The sequence below is a fragment of the Chelonoidis abingdonii genome, chromosome 4, assembly GCF_003597395.2.
Source record: "Chelonoidis abingdonii isolate Lonesome George chromosome 4, CheloAbing_2.0, whole genome shotgun sequence".
NCBI classification, from domain to species: Eukaryota; Metazoa; Chordata; order Testudines; family Testudinidae; genus Chelonoidis; species Chelonoidis abingdonii.
The window spans coordinates 40267616-40283171 of record NC_133772.1 but is presented as its reverse complement, the minus strand read 5'-3'; the positions used below and the strand labels follow the sequence as shown (position 1 = coordinate 40283171).

Below are 15556 nucleotides of genomic sequence, written 5' to 3'. Positions count from 1 at the left end.
TGCTCCAAAATCCACATGCAGATTCTGATTTTACTTTAGGAGCATTCAATGAAATAAGCACTAGTGATATAGACGATAAAGTATGTGCAGTAAGCATTTGGAGTAATGTAACCATCATGACTTATGCATATATGGCTGCCCAGCTCTAAAGGCAGAGCGGAAAGTGGCAGCTGCTGGACAGATGCCCAGTTGTGAAGGCAGTGCCACTGCAAGCAGCAGCACAGAAAAAAGATGGCATGATATGGCATTGCCACCTTTACTTTTATGATGCTGCTGGCAGTTGTGTTGCCTTCAGAGCTGCATGCCCGGCCAGCAGCCACCACTATCCAGTTGCTCCTTTCTGAAGGTTGAGTGGTTTCTCACCCCATACTCCCAAAGAATACATTCCATGGCCCCAGTTTGAGAACCTCTTCTGCAGGTAGTCCACCTCCCCAAGAGACAGTAGCTAGGTAGACTGAAGAATTCTTCCACTGACCTAGCACTGCCTACATTAATTGCATCTCTCAGAATGTGGGTTTTCACATCCCTGAGAGAGGCAGCACGCTGATGTAACTTTTCAGTGTAGACTACCCCTTAACGTAAGGAATCATCCAAACACTGATTTTTAAACCCAGTTCAATGTCTAGAGCTTTGATGAAGAATTGGGTTTCTGAAAATATTTTTACTATGATCCTTCAGTGAAATTCCATGCCTCTAACTGTTGCTCTTTAAGAGCTCAAAAATGTTGACAGAGCAGAAAGGGAAAAAAAACCACACACACACAAACACACACAGAATTTATCTGCCTAAAAACTTTGACACAGCATTAAGGTTGCCTGGTGCTGCTTCAGGCCATTCTAGAACATCAAGTTCAGCTACACTGCAAGCTCTGAAAATTAAGAAACACAGAGTTAAGATATACACTATCCCTTCAATGCAACATTAACTCTGTGTAATGCCTCAATATGCCACAACACATACCACCACTATACCCTTAGAGATATGTTACCCAACAGTCTGGGAACAGATCATAAGCACTCTAAGACAAAGTTTAACACCTTCTCTTTGCTGAGGCAAAACTCTCGTTTAGATCAAGCATAGCATAACAAGAGCTACCTACACATGGACTGCACTCAGAGGTCACTCCCCACAAATCACCCCAGTCTTGCTAAATGTTACCACTCCTTCACCTTTGTCAGGAGCATTATGTCACTTACATCTCATTTAGTCATGGAGACTTGTATGTCAGAAGACTGCTGACAAAACCCCATGACAAAAAACTTCTGTGCATCATTAGTGACACAACCTAAAGAGCTCAAATCTGAGAAGAGAGTCATACTTAACTCCTCAAGATAAACATGCAGCTCACTTCATCTTACCATAGCAGCTCTGTAAACCTCCTCCAACTAATCCCTCCACCATTCAAAACAGCTACACTTAACAATGAACACTGCTGCAGTACATGCAGATAAATGCTGCAATTCATATCAGTGGACCATAACAGATTGACACTTTATCATAGCCCTCTTCAAGTCTACCTACTATAGCTCCACTTTTCGTGAACCATTCCAATGACTACTGCCAGATCCAAGGAGCAGAATTAAAGCTGGGTTGTCAGGGTGCCATGCATCTTAACTCTATTCTATTTCTATTTGCATTATACCTTATCTGTTCATTTTTTGATTTTCAGAAGTTTGGAATGTACCAGAACTCGATCGTCTGGAATGGCATAAGACAGTACTGGGCAACCATAACTTCATCTTAACAAAGTTCTGAGCAGTCCATTTACTAAGCAACATCCACTAAAACATTTAAGTAGAATCCTGCCCAGACAGAGGACTTAGAATTGTATTTGATAGTCACCCACTTGCAAAGACTATTCCATATATAACTCTATGTACCTACCAAGATATCAGTACTAGCAATGGTACTGAGCCTCAGGTATTCAACGGCTCTCTGCTGTAGCTCAACATCAGCATTCTTCAGCTGACTGTCACTGCGCAATACATCTTGAATGGTAGTTTTGATTTCTGGAAATAGGTTCACAAACTTGATGTAGGTAGACAGAAGCAGCGCACGGGTGGGGACACTACACAGATGAAACTTGGAGTGCAGCAAGTTGAATTGAATCAGAGGACTTAAGAGAAAAAAATAGTTTCTTTAGTTTTCCTGATACCATAATACATATGCATTAATTAATAACAACAGTTCAACACTCAGCTGTATGTGACCATAATATTTGAGAGACCCAGAAGAATTCATTGTAAGATTCCATGATAAACAATTATAGTATTTTAAGTGGTCTGTTTTAGAAGGTGTTCTTACCTGGATCTTGGGTCACCAGCTATTAGATTTCCAAATTCTCCCAGGATGTAGCCACCTACTTTTACCAGATTTTCATGGCATGCTGGTGCCTGAAGGGCCTGTAAAAGACCATTCAGTCAAACCATTGGACAAATAATTTAATCAAGGATCAATGACCAAAAGAAAGGACTGTTATTCTACTCTAGGCGATATCACTATAGCGATGTTACATTGCTCTGCAACTTGTAGGGAAAAAGGTCCTCAAGTGTGAACCACAAAACACTTGCACGGGTCTGCAAAGAGCTGCCAGGTCACATTATCTCCTATGAGTAGAAAGTGGAATATGCATATGTAAGCGGTACATACACAAAAAAAAAAAAAATAGCAATGGGGCAAAGAAAAAAAGTTATTGACTGGTAATTCTGTTAGTTTCCTGTTCTCCCATCCTACAATAGTGAATTATAGGATAGTATTCTACAGTGTCATCTACTGGGAAGAAAGGAGCTCAACAATTGTGAAAGTTCTCATCTGTGAATGAAGGCTTCCCTAGCTAAATGGCCTCTAAAACTCAGGATGAGGCATACCAGCTTAAGTGCTATCTCAGACCCACCCAAAAATATTAAATTAATCTGTAACCTTTCCCTTGTTACAGTATTAAAACAATTGCTCAGCTTCTTCTGAACTCAAGAACATGTTCAATATCCAAACAAGAGCAGCATTGTGTCATAGGGATAAGGGTGAATATACTAGTTTGTAAAAGGGGAATCCGGTATTCCTCTGGAATGAATCCCCAAGGATGCTGAAAATCCATCTTTCTGGAAAGAAAGGTGGACAAGAAGAAATGGAAAAGTTCAACTACCTCATTTGGACAAGATCACAGCAATAAGGCAGAACTCAAACAGGACACCCATCAGAACCTGCAAGATGACGGTCACATCCCATTAAGGTATCACTGAATGCACTAAGGGTCTTTGAGATTGTTCTTGAAATCCAACTATGAAATCCCAGCATACTGGAGTTAGTGAGACAAGGCAGCAGCATCCCTGGTGTCACAGTAAGTGATGAAGATCTTCCAGATCTGAGACTAAGTGTGGGGCAAAGCCAAAAGGTGGTTGCAGAACACAGGTCTGAGAAACAACAAGTCTGGAATTTCAGGCAACTTTCACTGGGAGCCAGGGGTAACCACTAAGCTGATCACCTTTAAAATCCAGTAGCTACTGAGTCACTACAGAGCCAGTGAAATCCTAACTGCCATTTCAGCATCTCATCTCAACACTCACCAGGAGGTGAGAGTTACAGTATCTGATACAACAGTCAGCATGAAGGGGTGGTGCTCAGCCCTCAGGCTGGAAGCTGTCTCAGACTTCATTTCTGTCTTTATTTTTTACATAATTTCATGGAGCTCCAACGGGACAGCAAGAATAGAAGGAGACACAGGAGGACAGCAGGAAAGAACGTGAAGACTCAATGCTTCTATGCTGAGGAGGCAAAGAAAGCTGCGAGACATCTGTCTGCGGCATATGTAATTTGGGCTGCAAGTTCATGACTGTCACCTTGCTTCCAAGCAGGCAGCACCCTAATGCTGTGTCCCGTACTCCACTATCATAGAATGGAATAGGTGAGGTACAACAATGAACACAATATTTTTGAAAACCAAAAAAGCAATTCAACCCATTTCTGTATGTGTAATCTGACTATGTAAAAAAGGGATAAGAGGTCGATACAATCTAATACAGAAGTGGCCAAAGTACAGCCTGCAGGCCACATCCAGCCAGTGGGACCCTCCTGCCCGGCCCCTGAGCTCTTGGCCCGGGAGGCTAGCCCGACCCCTCCCCTGCTGTTCCCCCTCTCCCGCAGCCTCAGCGCACCGCGCCGCTGGCGCAATGCTCTGGGCAGCCGGGCAAAGTCCGGCCTGACCCCATGCTCTGTGCTGTGTGGCTGGCTCCAGCCGGGCAGCACAGCTGTAGCACCACCAGCCATCAGTGCTCCAGGCAGTGCAGTAAGGGGGCAGGAAGCAGGTGTGGGTCTTGTATAGGATAAAGGGCAGGGGAGTGGATGGGGCGGCAGGGGGCAGTCAGGGAACGGGGGGGGGGTCAGAAAGGGGGCAGGGACTGGGCCACGCCTGGCTGTTTGGGGAAGCACAGCCTCCCCTAACCAGCCCTCCATAAAATTTCTGAAATCCAATGCAGCCCTCAGACCAAAAAGTTTGCCCGCCCCTGATCAAATATAATGGAGGGAATCAGCTGTTTGTTTTAAAACTTGCTGAAGTCTCACTTTTACTAGATATAACCTTTATAAAATACCTTCAGAAGTACTATGTACTTTGATTAAAGAGTATGGACTATCAATATCCTCAGAAAGGTATTTGTAAAACCCACTTTGAAAACAGAAGCTTTCGAAATAACAAATCTTCCAGGTCTTGTGGCATTACCTATGAAAACCAGGGGAAAACCAAATCAGAAATAGGTTTCCCACTGACTTTGGTCTCTGGCAAGACTATCCACTGATTCAAGACGCAAAGCTTCAGCAGTGCGCAACTGAAGTTATTCTTCTCTTTCAAGCCCTGCTATTTAATTGCCATCAACATATCACGGGAATGGCTAATGAGAATATGGTTTTTAATTAGATAATATTGTGCAGTTTGCACTTCCAAGATGGAAAGACCCTATGTTTCTGTATGGAAGTGTAAAAACTGTCATTCTTACCTCAAAGACTGTCTTTGCTGCATATCCTTGCACATCGTCCCTGTTAATCACAATCTGAATAACTCTGTACCACACCTCTTCACTGACGTAGTCCCCAGCAATACGAATCAAATTCAAGATTGTATCCACATACCAGGTATAATCCACTGCATACTTCTCAGCTAGAATTGCAACCTTCAGCACCTTAGTAAAACAAAAAACTGAAATAAATCTAAGGAAACCTACTATGAATGGGTATCTTTAGCTAAAAGGCTTGATTCAAGCAAAGAAGTTCCTGTGAAACACTGTTCACTGAAATAAGTGTTGAGTCGAGGAGGAATGTAGAAAACTCAGTATCTGATGACAGGGTTCCAGAAATCCTTGCTCAGATAAAACCCTTATTGATGTTAGTGTCAGTTTTTTCCTAAATATACACTTGGGCCGTTAGTGAAGGCAGGCCAAACAAACAATGTAGAAAAATATAGTTAAGATTTGAACCATTTAAGATCTGTGGATCTGAAAGTCAGAGCGCGTTTGTTATACATATAGCAGCTTGGAGACCACCTGATACCTCATCTAGATTGGGGTGCATCTATAACAGCATTTGTTGAGAGAAGACTAAACAAGTTAAAGTAGACTATAGTATCTTTAAGCTCTATAATTAATAAATTAATCCAGGTTGCTGACAGAATAAGACAGTACAAGAAGTGAGATCTTTGATCAATTTAAGCCAGCCAATTACGGATTCTTGATCAGAGAACTCAATTTGTTGCAATTGTACAGAGTAAAAAATATTCCCAGATTACCAGCATATAAAACATGCTAAATCTCTGGTAAAGCCTTAAAAGGGTTATAGCTGTTGAGTGGGTTCTGGGGGCCAATATTTACTATTACATCAAGTACCAAATAGACATTTCAATTACTAATCTTCATTCAAATCTTGCCAGCATGTTTACTGTGCCAAGAAAATATACCTGAGCACTTTCCCTCCACTTTAACTCTCACCTCATATAAAGTATTGATTTCCAAGAAGTACTCAGGATTGAAAGACAGTTCTATGTTTTGCAACAATTAGAGTATTACATACAGACATACTTTACAAATTAGCACTTTGATTTAATCACACTAAGTTTTTAAACAAACTAGGAGTTCTGCTGTACATCATACAATTTAACACTAATCTAACAAATACAAATCTTGAGGCCAGTGAAGGAAATTTGACAGTACAGTACATAGTACTGTGCGAACCAGAGAACAAAGTTTCATTTTTAATATCACACTCCTCCCAAGTACACCACACATAATTCTAACAATAAAAAGCTAAATTATTAGACTACAACCACCTTTCAGATCACATTTTTTAAATTTTTGCTACCTTGAAAATATCTTTATTAGAGAGTGATTACACAACATCCATCAGCATGCTGTTTTTTTCCAACACTGCCAATCTCAATTAGCCTAAGGGGGCACAAATAACTCACAATTTCTTCTCTAATGGAATAATCAGCAGTCTCCAAGTAGTTTAGCATTTCAGCCACAATCTGCTGGGCATTGCTTCGGTCACACATGGCATACAAGAGGTCTACTGCTCTTTGTCTTACACTCACATCCCTTTCGGTCTGTAAGAGAAGTCATAATGTTCACTCAAAGTAGAAGTTCTATGGAAAATCATGTGACAGGCAAGAGAATCCAATAATTAATTCAGTTCTCATTTGCAATTTATGTAATTTATTGAAGAGATGCAGCTTCCATATTGAACACTGAATTATTGTTAAGGATTGACTGTAATGATTGCCAGTTATCTGTGTTATTCTTACAGAGGTACTATGCAAGTTCATTCTGCAACCAAGAACCTAGGAGTACACTATTTCCAATAATACAAGCTGCTTGCTTCATTCCCACCTCCATCATGCGTCTAGGGAAGAGATTAGCCAAGGCCTATTTATTTATTTTGGGCAAGAGTTATTGTGTAAAAGTTATTTCACAGTTAGTGCACTTTGCTTTACTTGGTAGAGTACTGGTTTGATATGTCATTTTATACTAAGTGCCTTTCCTGTTTTCCAGGCACTTCTCCAGATTTTAAAATATACAGTAGAAAAACAAAGATAGTACTGGCCCATTTAGCCTTTATGGCCTATTACCTTTTTGTACAGAACTAAGCATTTGCCACCTTATGGGACATAATAAGCATTAAATATTGTCAAGTTGTCAGAACAAGGGGGAAATTAACTAGCTATCTGGAGGTTTTAAAGCAGACACTCGGCATTAATGGATGTTGCACTTAAATGCATTAAAACTACTTGCTGTGACAAACTAGGGCATGTAGCCCACCTTATGAATCTAGAAGAAAATAATTAATACACTTCAGAGGTGCTACTGGACAAGACAGTGAAGAAATCAAGATATCTGATAAAAACAATTCTGTACTGTGTTTTGAATCTGTCACCCTCGTGTTAAATTCATTAGCGGGTTTTTAATCAGTGAATGTCTGAATTGCAATTGTGCCTCAAACCCCACTACTCTAGGCACAACTGCAGTTCAAACATCAGTCCACTGATAAAAACCTTGAAGAATGTACAGTACAGGCTACTGCTTCCTTCCTTTTTAAGTCTTGTCTCCTGACATTTGAACGTTGTTATAATGTGGCTTAAGAAAGAAAACTCATGACACGACTACTCTGAGAAGTAAGAACACTGATGAGCTTAGCATAAGGGCAACAGAGTCAAAACTGATGCAGAACATATGCCAGAATTTTTAAGCGCTTGATTATTTACCTTCAATGCATTGATAACTGTTTCTATATGAGTTTTCACGGCTTCATGGGAAAATTCAGAGCTGGCAAGCGTGCACATGCTTTCCAGTGCTAGATAACGCAGATTAGTTTCACGATGCTGCAAGAACTGACCTAGCTGGTTACAGGCACGGACTAGCAGGTTTGGCTCACTGCACAGAACATGAGAGAGAGAGAGTGAAAGAGGGTAAAATGCAACAAATTAGAAAAATATTATAAGAACACTAGGTAATTACTCCACAAGAGTAGTGTGCATCAGAATTGGCTTTATTATAAAGGAATAAGAATTAAACAAACTATTCAAGTGTCCCTATGGAGACAGTTAGTGCACATCTAAATATTGCAGGAGATAATTAAGTTTTCAGATATTGTAAACATTCATAGCCTCTCTCTAAATTACAGAAGTGGGTTAAGACTAGAAACAGGGCCCAGATCCACCAACTCAGGGGCTACTTCTCAAACACCAAAACAATCAATTCTCTGGTGCAACATTCCAAGTATTGTTCCAACTGAAGTAAGTCCAAATGCCCCCAACTAAGGCATGTAATTCCCTGCATCATGCAGATGAATGCAGGGCTGACACCGATACATTCCTCCTCCCATTCACTACTAGATGATAAACAGTTTTCCTCCATCATGGACGCATCCTGTACAGTTTCCACATTTAAAAAATATCAAACCTGTATTTTACTGTAATGGTGAGTAAATATGGAACACAGGATCCCAGGAGGCTACACAGGGCTGCTCAGGCCACCACCAAAGCATAACCCTGATGGATACATCTCGGTATTAAAGCAGAAACTAATGTAGTTTTATTGCTAAATAAAGAAAAATTTTATCCAAGATACAACCCAGCCCACATTGTCTGAAGCCTTGTAGGCCCCCAAGCAGTTATTCAGTTTTTAAAATTAAGTACAAATTAAGTACCTGAAATTGACTGAAGAAATTAAGTATAGTATAGCAAACAGTCAAGACTCCATAGAGATATTCTTGCAATTCGGTGTTATTAGAATGGATTTTCATGTATACTAGGACTCAGAAATAGTAGACCTGCTGTAGTTGCTTGGAATTTTAGCATTTTTGCAGTAGCAAAGACAGCTAAAAAGGTGAATATAAGACTTGGCTTCCACTATGGATAATACAGACTCAGCTTGCACAAGCTGAATAGTGTTTTTCAGCAGAGAGTTATGGTTATACTTTGTTCAAATGTGAACAAGAAGCAAAAGCTAACATGATGGTCCATTTTGAAGTCAAAACCGTTCTCAAGCAAGTGAGCATGCAATATCTGTGTGCAGTCAGTTTAAGCATTAGTCTAACATCGAACTGAGTGGACTTCAAAAATAATTTTATTTTTTCAGGTTTACAAGATAACCCTACAAGTATGCATTTACATGAAGAGAAAGCTATTCTCTTGCTCAATGAGTATTTCATGTGTTCTTTGTATATATTCTTTCAAGTGACCTGGGTTCGACTGTACTCTTTAAACTGAGATGTTATCATAAAATAGCAGGTTACAGGTAGTAATTTTCAGGAGATCATAATAGAAAATGAAACTGAATTTTATTAGAAGATAAATTAATGTTAAGGACAATGTCAAGTGTGGTAGCCTTCAGCATTGCTCTACAAGTAGTAGACTCACCTGTCATGGTGTATAATTAAGCTTATTGCCTCAAATAGCACAGCATTCTTTGCATTTGAGTGTTGCACTTTCTTAGATTTTGGTGGCTCTTGAGCTTTGTTAAGGATAGTTTCCAGGCATTCTGTGAGACGACCACGTACCGCAGCATCTTCTGGAGGAAACAAGACAAATTGTTGGACAACTTCATCTGAAGGCAAGGATGGGTATTTAATCAGTAGTGTTGAGCAAAATGAAGTTATTCCCCAATTGAAAAGAAAACTGTTGGTGTCAGCACTAAATTTACAAAAGAACTATGAACTTACGGGTGGAATTAGAAGACTCCCTGCATTGGCATGAAGTAGTGTTGGCAACTAATATGATTCTTTACCCCATTACCTGGAGGTGGATAGCACTGTAACAACCTCAAAAGCTTTACAGACAACCAAGGAGCAGGGACAAAATAATAGGTATAATCCTGGAGATCAGTTGATGCAGATGTCACAATCTGTAAAAATATAAATAATCAGCATCTGAATGACAGAAGTTCTTAAGATGATCCGACATTATGAAAATGTTCACTATTCATTTTAAGTACCAAAACAATGTGTAAATAAATGTACAGCTAGACATAACAAATTTTAATAGTATTTAAAGGCAAAAAGTGTAAGTTCCATTTTTAGTAGGCTGAACAAATCACCCAATAAGGATTAATGTCCAAACACAATAAATAATTCAAAAATCAATATACCTAAATAAGATATTGAAGAGTATCAGCTGTACCAATATCAGTAATCAATAACTCCACTAATTAGAAAATGTCTTATATTTAGTTTTATAGGACTAAAGAAACCAAATTTAATAAAGACTGAAAAGTGTTTGTTCAGAAACAAACAGATGGGTGAGGGAAAAAAAAAAAAAAAAAAAAAAAAAAAATCATGCACCCATCCACCAGCAGACGGTACACATAGTGGCAAAGTGAATCCTTGATGGATTCATGTGTTTCAGATTGATATTGCAAAAACAAAAACAATCAGCAGGGCTTCTCTTCTTCAGGATTTATTTATTTCATTTTGGGAGATTATTTTTGGCAATTTTGAGGGGTTTTTTAGTTATTCAAAATTTAGGTTTTTCAGGGCTCTCTTTTTGTATAGAGAATAATCTTTGAAATGTTTCTAGTCTACTTTAAAGTAGTACTACTTAAAACAGAATTATGTTAAAATGTACTAGATAACCTTTAGTGCACACCAGCACGGTCTACACAGACTAATGAATGCACAACACATTAGACACTTTAGAAGTCCACATTACTGCTCTGTGTAGACAAAACCATTCGTCCATGTAAACTTTTTTTGTATTTTTCTGGTGATTACTGGATGAACACCAATTTCTCTCTTTCTTTCTTTCCTTCCCTGCATTTGTGGTATTTTATCGCTGTTCATCGATTAAAACCAAAAATCAGAAGCCTCAATATCAGATACAGAAGTGCCTTGTGGAGTTCACGATCTCTAATGCCAAGATGAAAATCTCATACATTTTGCCACGAAAGTTTGTTCTGTAGAATCTTTTCTACTATTTATCAAAATATTTTGAACCTATGTAGAACAAGATTTCTCTAGGTTCATTCACCATCCGACAGTGAGGCTGGGAGACAGAGGATATTCAGATCAGGTGCAAAATTGATCTTTTGGTTGGTAACATGAGATCTGGAATCAGAGGCAATGATCTTAGGTGGCAGACAGATTGTGTATCTCAGTGAACCAAAATTGTCTCTGCTACACTGGTACTATTAATATCATCTTTTCACAATACTGCCTGATCTTGTGTAAGACCATCAGGAATAAACACAGAATTGGTGGGTTTGTATATATTGGGTCCTTGACCACCCAGCTTAGCAAAGCAACCAAAAGGAAGTCTGGGATGATAAATCTCTCTAGAACAGAAGACCTGACACTTGTGTACTGTTGTATATCACAAACAGATCCATGCAATGGTAGCCGTAATCTAAGACGTCTTATTTGAGTGAGTCTTTGATCTCTCACTTGTGATTGGAAGTGAACTAGCCACTTAGCTCACCCCCTAAGCTGTTCTGCAGATGTAAGCATACTTGACATGTTTCTTTCTAGAGGTTGGGGTTTAGACTCAATGAAATGAAATGTGGTCATTGAGGAGCATCATCTGTTTTGGAATTAAATCTGGCCCTTCAAAGGTCGAATTCTCTACCATGGACTGAACCTCCTGTGCAAAGCCAGAGCTCCGAAGTGATGAAGCTCTTATTACTGCCATAGCCCTTGACCATAAAAGAGTGTCTGCCGCACCCAACGCAGCTGTAGGCAGGGTTTGGCCATCCATAAACAATTGCCCCTCTTATATGTTGGAGACGGGTATTAACATTTGAGACGAGAACAAACCTGAAACAATGAGTAAATACATCAGCCAGCAATATTGGGAAGTTTATTGAAAGACTGCACAAATGGAGATTTGAAATATGCCACAGAATTTGGAGACACAGAATTCCTGGCAATTCTTTTAGAGGAATGGGTACTTAACTGGCTCAAAAGTCTGATGTGTCTGCACATGATGCAATAGAATGGTTTCACAATGTGAAGTTGGATGGACATGAAGGGTAAATAATTTGTAGTAAACACTAAAATAAAATATGTCACTGCTTACAGTTAAATTATGCACCAGCGGATTTCTTCATCTTTAAGGACATAGGTGACAAGAGGAAATGTTTATGGATGTTCAGTTCATCAGCAACAGACCAATAAAATATTAATGTAAGAAGGGCTATACAAGTACTTTGCAAATATTAATATTCAACAGAGATTGAACTCACTTGCAGATGCAATACAGAAAGTCTGTTTCACAGCAGGTGTCAAACAGATAGTAGGAGTTAATAGAACAGAAGTACTTTATATCTCTTTTGACTGTAAAGGGTTAACAAGTTCAGTTACCCTGGCTGTCACCTGACCAGAGGACCAATCAGGGGACAGGATACTTTCAAACCTTGAGGGAGGGAAGTTTGTGTGTGTGTTCTTTGTCCGTTGTGTGTTCTTCTCTTGGGGGTCTGAGAGAGACCAGACTTTACTACAGGCTCTCTAAGTTTCTGTTCAAATAGTACGTAAGAACAGGCGATTTGAGTCTTTTTTTTTTATTGTTTGTCTCTATTTGCAAATGTGGATCTGGCTGGTTACCTTTTATATGTGTAGTTGCTGGGAATATCTTGAAGTTACAGAGGCTAAAAGGATTTAATTTGTACTTGTATACTTAGGCTGGAGGGTATTCCCAGTGTCTATAGCTGAAAAAAACCTGTACCTAATCTCTTAAATTTACAAAGATAATTTTTACTGTTTTTCTTTCTCTAATTAAAAGCTTTTCTTGTTTAAGAACCTGATTGTTTTTTTATTCTGGTGAGACCCCAGGGGACTGGGTCTGCATTCACCAGGGACTTGGTGGGGAGAAAGGAGGGAAGGGGGAGAGAAAGGTTAATTTCTCTCTGTGTTAGGATTACTTGCTCTCTCAGGGAGAGTCTGGGAGGGGGAGAGAGAAGGAGGAGGGAAGGTGAATTTTCCTCTCTGTTTTGTGATTCAAGGGTAACCCAAGGAGGGGAAGCCTGGGAGAGGCAACAGCGGGGGAAAGGGTTTACTTTCCTTGTGTTAAGATCCAGAGGATCTGGGTCTTGGGGTTCCCCGAGCAAGGTTTTGAGGGGACCAGAGTGTACCAAGCACTGGAATTCCTGGTTGGTGGCAGCGCTACAAGTACTAAGCTGGTAACTGAGCTTAGAGGAATTCATGCTGGTACCTCATCTTTTGGACGCTAAGGTTCAGAGCGGGGAATTGTACCATGACAGCAGGCTATAACCCAAGTCTGTTAATTCAGTCCAAGTGAATCTGATCTAGAAAGTTACACAGCCCTGGTTTCATTTTGCTACGGTCATTTAATAAGAGACTTACTCTGCTTAGCCTAGAGACAGCCAAAGATACTGAAGTTTTAAACTCTTCTGGGTTCTTCTGTGCCAAAGTAGTGATAAGACTGGTAGCAGCAGTAACCACACCCTGGAAGAAAACAGAATTACTAACATTTTTGTTCAAATATCAAATATTTTACATATGTAATTGTTTAAAAGCTTCAAATTAAATACAGCCATTTATTATGTACCAGACACCCACATTTATCCTTAATTTTAGTATCTTCTATAGTAAAAAGAACAGGAGTACTTGTGGCACCTTAGAGACTAAAATTTATTTGAGCATCAGCTTTCGTGGGCGACAGCCCACTTCATTAGATGCATGTAGTGGAAAATACAGTAGGAAGATTGTGTGCGCGCGCACACACACACACACCATGAAACAATGGGTGTTACCATACACACTATAAGGAGAGTGATCCGTTAAGGTGAGCTATCATCACCAGGAGAGAAAAAGAACTGTTTGTAGTGGTAATGAAAATGGCCCATTTCCAGCAATTGACAAGGAAATGTAAGGAACTGTGTGGGAGGAAGAGTGGCAATAAGCATGGGGCTTCTCTGAAATCTTCTATAGTGTATACTATTAAGCCTAAAAGCAAAAATTCAGTTTACATTAATCCACAGTTATAAGTGATACCTTAAAATAAGCTAGCTGGCTTTTGTCAATTTTTTCCCCAAGTAGAAAAAGGAAAGGTAGTGAGACTTCTTGGATACTCCCTCTTATCCACAATTTCTCCACTACACAGCCCCAGAATTGGTAACCCTCCCTTTTGGCCAAAAGCTGAAATGATTACTACTGCATGACACATTTGCTGTGTTTTCAGTGGTATGCTACACTATGCCTTGCTTGCATGGTTGGTGCTCCACATTTTTATTAAAGAAGAGTAGCCCTATCAAAGATCAGAAAAGCAGTATTTCAGTCTAATTCTGAATGCTAAAACAGATATACGTTCCAAGCAAGGTTCAGTAAAAACAAATTATGCAATGGAAGAAAGCAAACAGCTAGGAAGGAACGATCTTGCTTTTGCAAGAGGAACATGGAAGAACGGATGCCTACTCCAATTGTGACAGCAGGCTAGCTGCAAACATCTTGTCTGCTATGTTTCACTTATCTCGAAATGGGAACTTCAGATGGTTTGATTATTAAGTTTCAGTGTAGTTTAAGTACCCCTATATGCACTGCTAACTGCTGTTTTGAAATTACTGAACAGCAATATACAATCACATCCACACCCAGGATGACAATGCTGCAATTTCAGGGTCCTGTCATTTTCCTATATTGATAGCAATAGGCGCTTAATTTATACCACAGTCCTCACAAGGGGAGCTTTTAGGTGTTTGTGAAACATGCGCGTGTGCATACACACTTATATGGGACACGAGTTTTTTTTTAAAACCAGGTGTACAGTAGAACACACATGGGAATACCAACCCTTTACTAATGTAGGTCTAAATACTGACTAATTCTAGACATTAAGAACCTTTCCCAGAGTAAGAAGAGCTCATGTAGCTCAAAAGCTTCTCTTTCTCGCCAACAGCAGCTGGTCCAAGAAATGATATTACCTCACCCACCTGGTCTCTCTAATTCTAGACATGACTCTCAGGAATTAGTATAACTAATAACTGATAAAAGAGAGGCTATGGGGTATCTTTATTTCTCCCTTTAGGAGAACTGCAATTCAACCTGTGTTTGTTTGTTTAACTACTCGGTGATGCAAAAATGTAGATAGTGGATATGAATCAGTCTCACAGCAATTTAAATAGTTTCCTCCATTTAACATATTAATAGAAACTATGATTTCCCCTACAGTGGACTGGGCTAGACCACTGAATGAATGGCATCCCAGAAGAAATAATGCTATCATAAGCTTACCAAATGCTGGTCATTGAGAAGATGCACCACCCTGGATGTCCAATCTCCCATGGGAACAAAGTCAGGAGAAGTTCTGTACAAACGCAGCAAGCACAAGGCAGCACTCTGCTTCACACTATCCATGGTGTCGCTGAAAGATGAGAACACTTCTTTTCAGCCCAAATTAAGAGTCTTGGTACTACACAGTGGACCAGTATCTGGCCGTGCTTTTCACAGGCCACTAAACACTATTATCCAGAAGTAAACAAGAATGGAAACCACCATAAGGAGTTTTAGTATTTTTTTTTTTTTTAAAGTATTAGATCTCCTAGTTCATTATTCAAATTACTTTCAACGACTT

General features: G+C 39.6%; 1 protein-coding gene across 6 annotated transcripts in view; it reads right to left on the bottom strand.

Annotated features, from left to right (window-relative positions):
• The window catches only part of AP2A2 (adaptor related protein complex 2 subunit alpha 2), a 99430-nt gene that overhangs the window by 34781 nt on the left and 49093 nt on the right, over positions 1-15556 (bottom strand). For 4 of the 6 annotated variants that reach the window (XM_032786173.2, XM_032786168.2, XM_032786172.2 and 1 more), the window contains exons 5-13: positions 15217-15346; positions 13330-13431; positions 9773-9881; positions 9398-9548; positions 7742-7910; positions 6449-6586; positions 4989-5171; positions 2305-2402; positions 1885-2116 (exon numbers count right to left, since the gene is read on the bottom strand). In XM_032786173.2, coding sequence (XP_032642064.1) covers positions 1885-2116; positions 2305-2402; positions 4989-5171; positions 6449-6586; positions 7742-7910; positions 9398-9548; positions 9773-9881; positions 13330-13431; positions 15217-15346 — 1312 coding nt within the window. The remainder of the gene's footprint in view (positions 1-1884; positions 2117-2304; positions 2403-4988; positions 5172-6448; positions 6587-7741; positions 7911-9397; positions 9549-9772; positions 9882-13329; positions 13432-15216; positions 15347-15556) is intronic. The other 2 variants (XM_032786174.2, XM_075065083.1) reach the window with 1 other exon arrangement.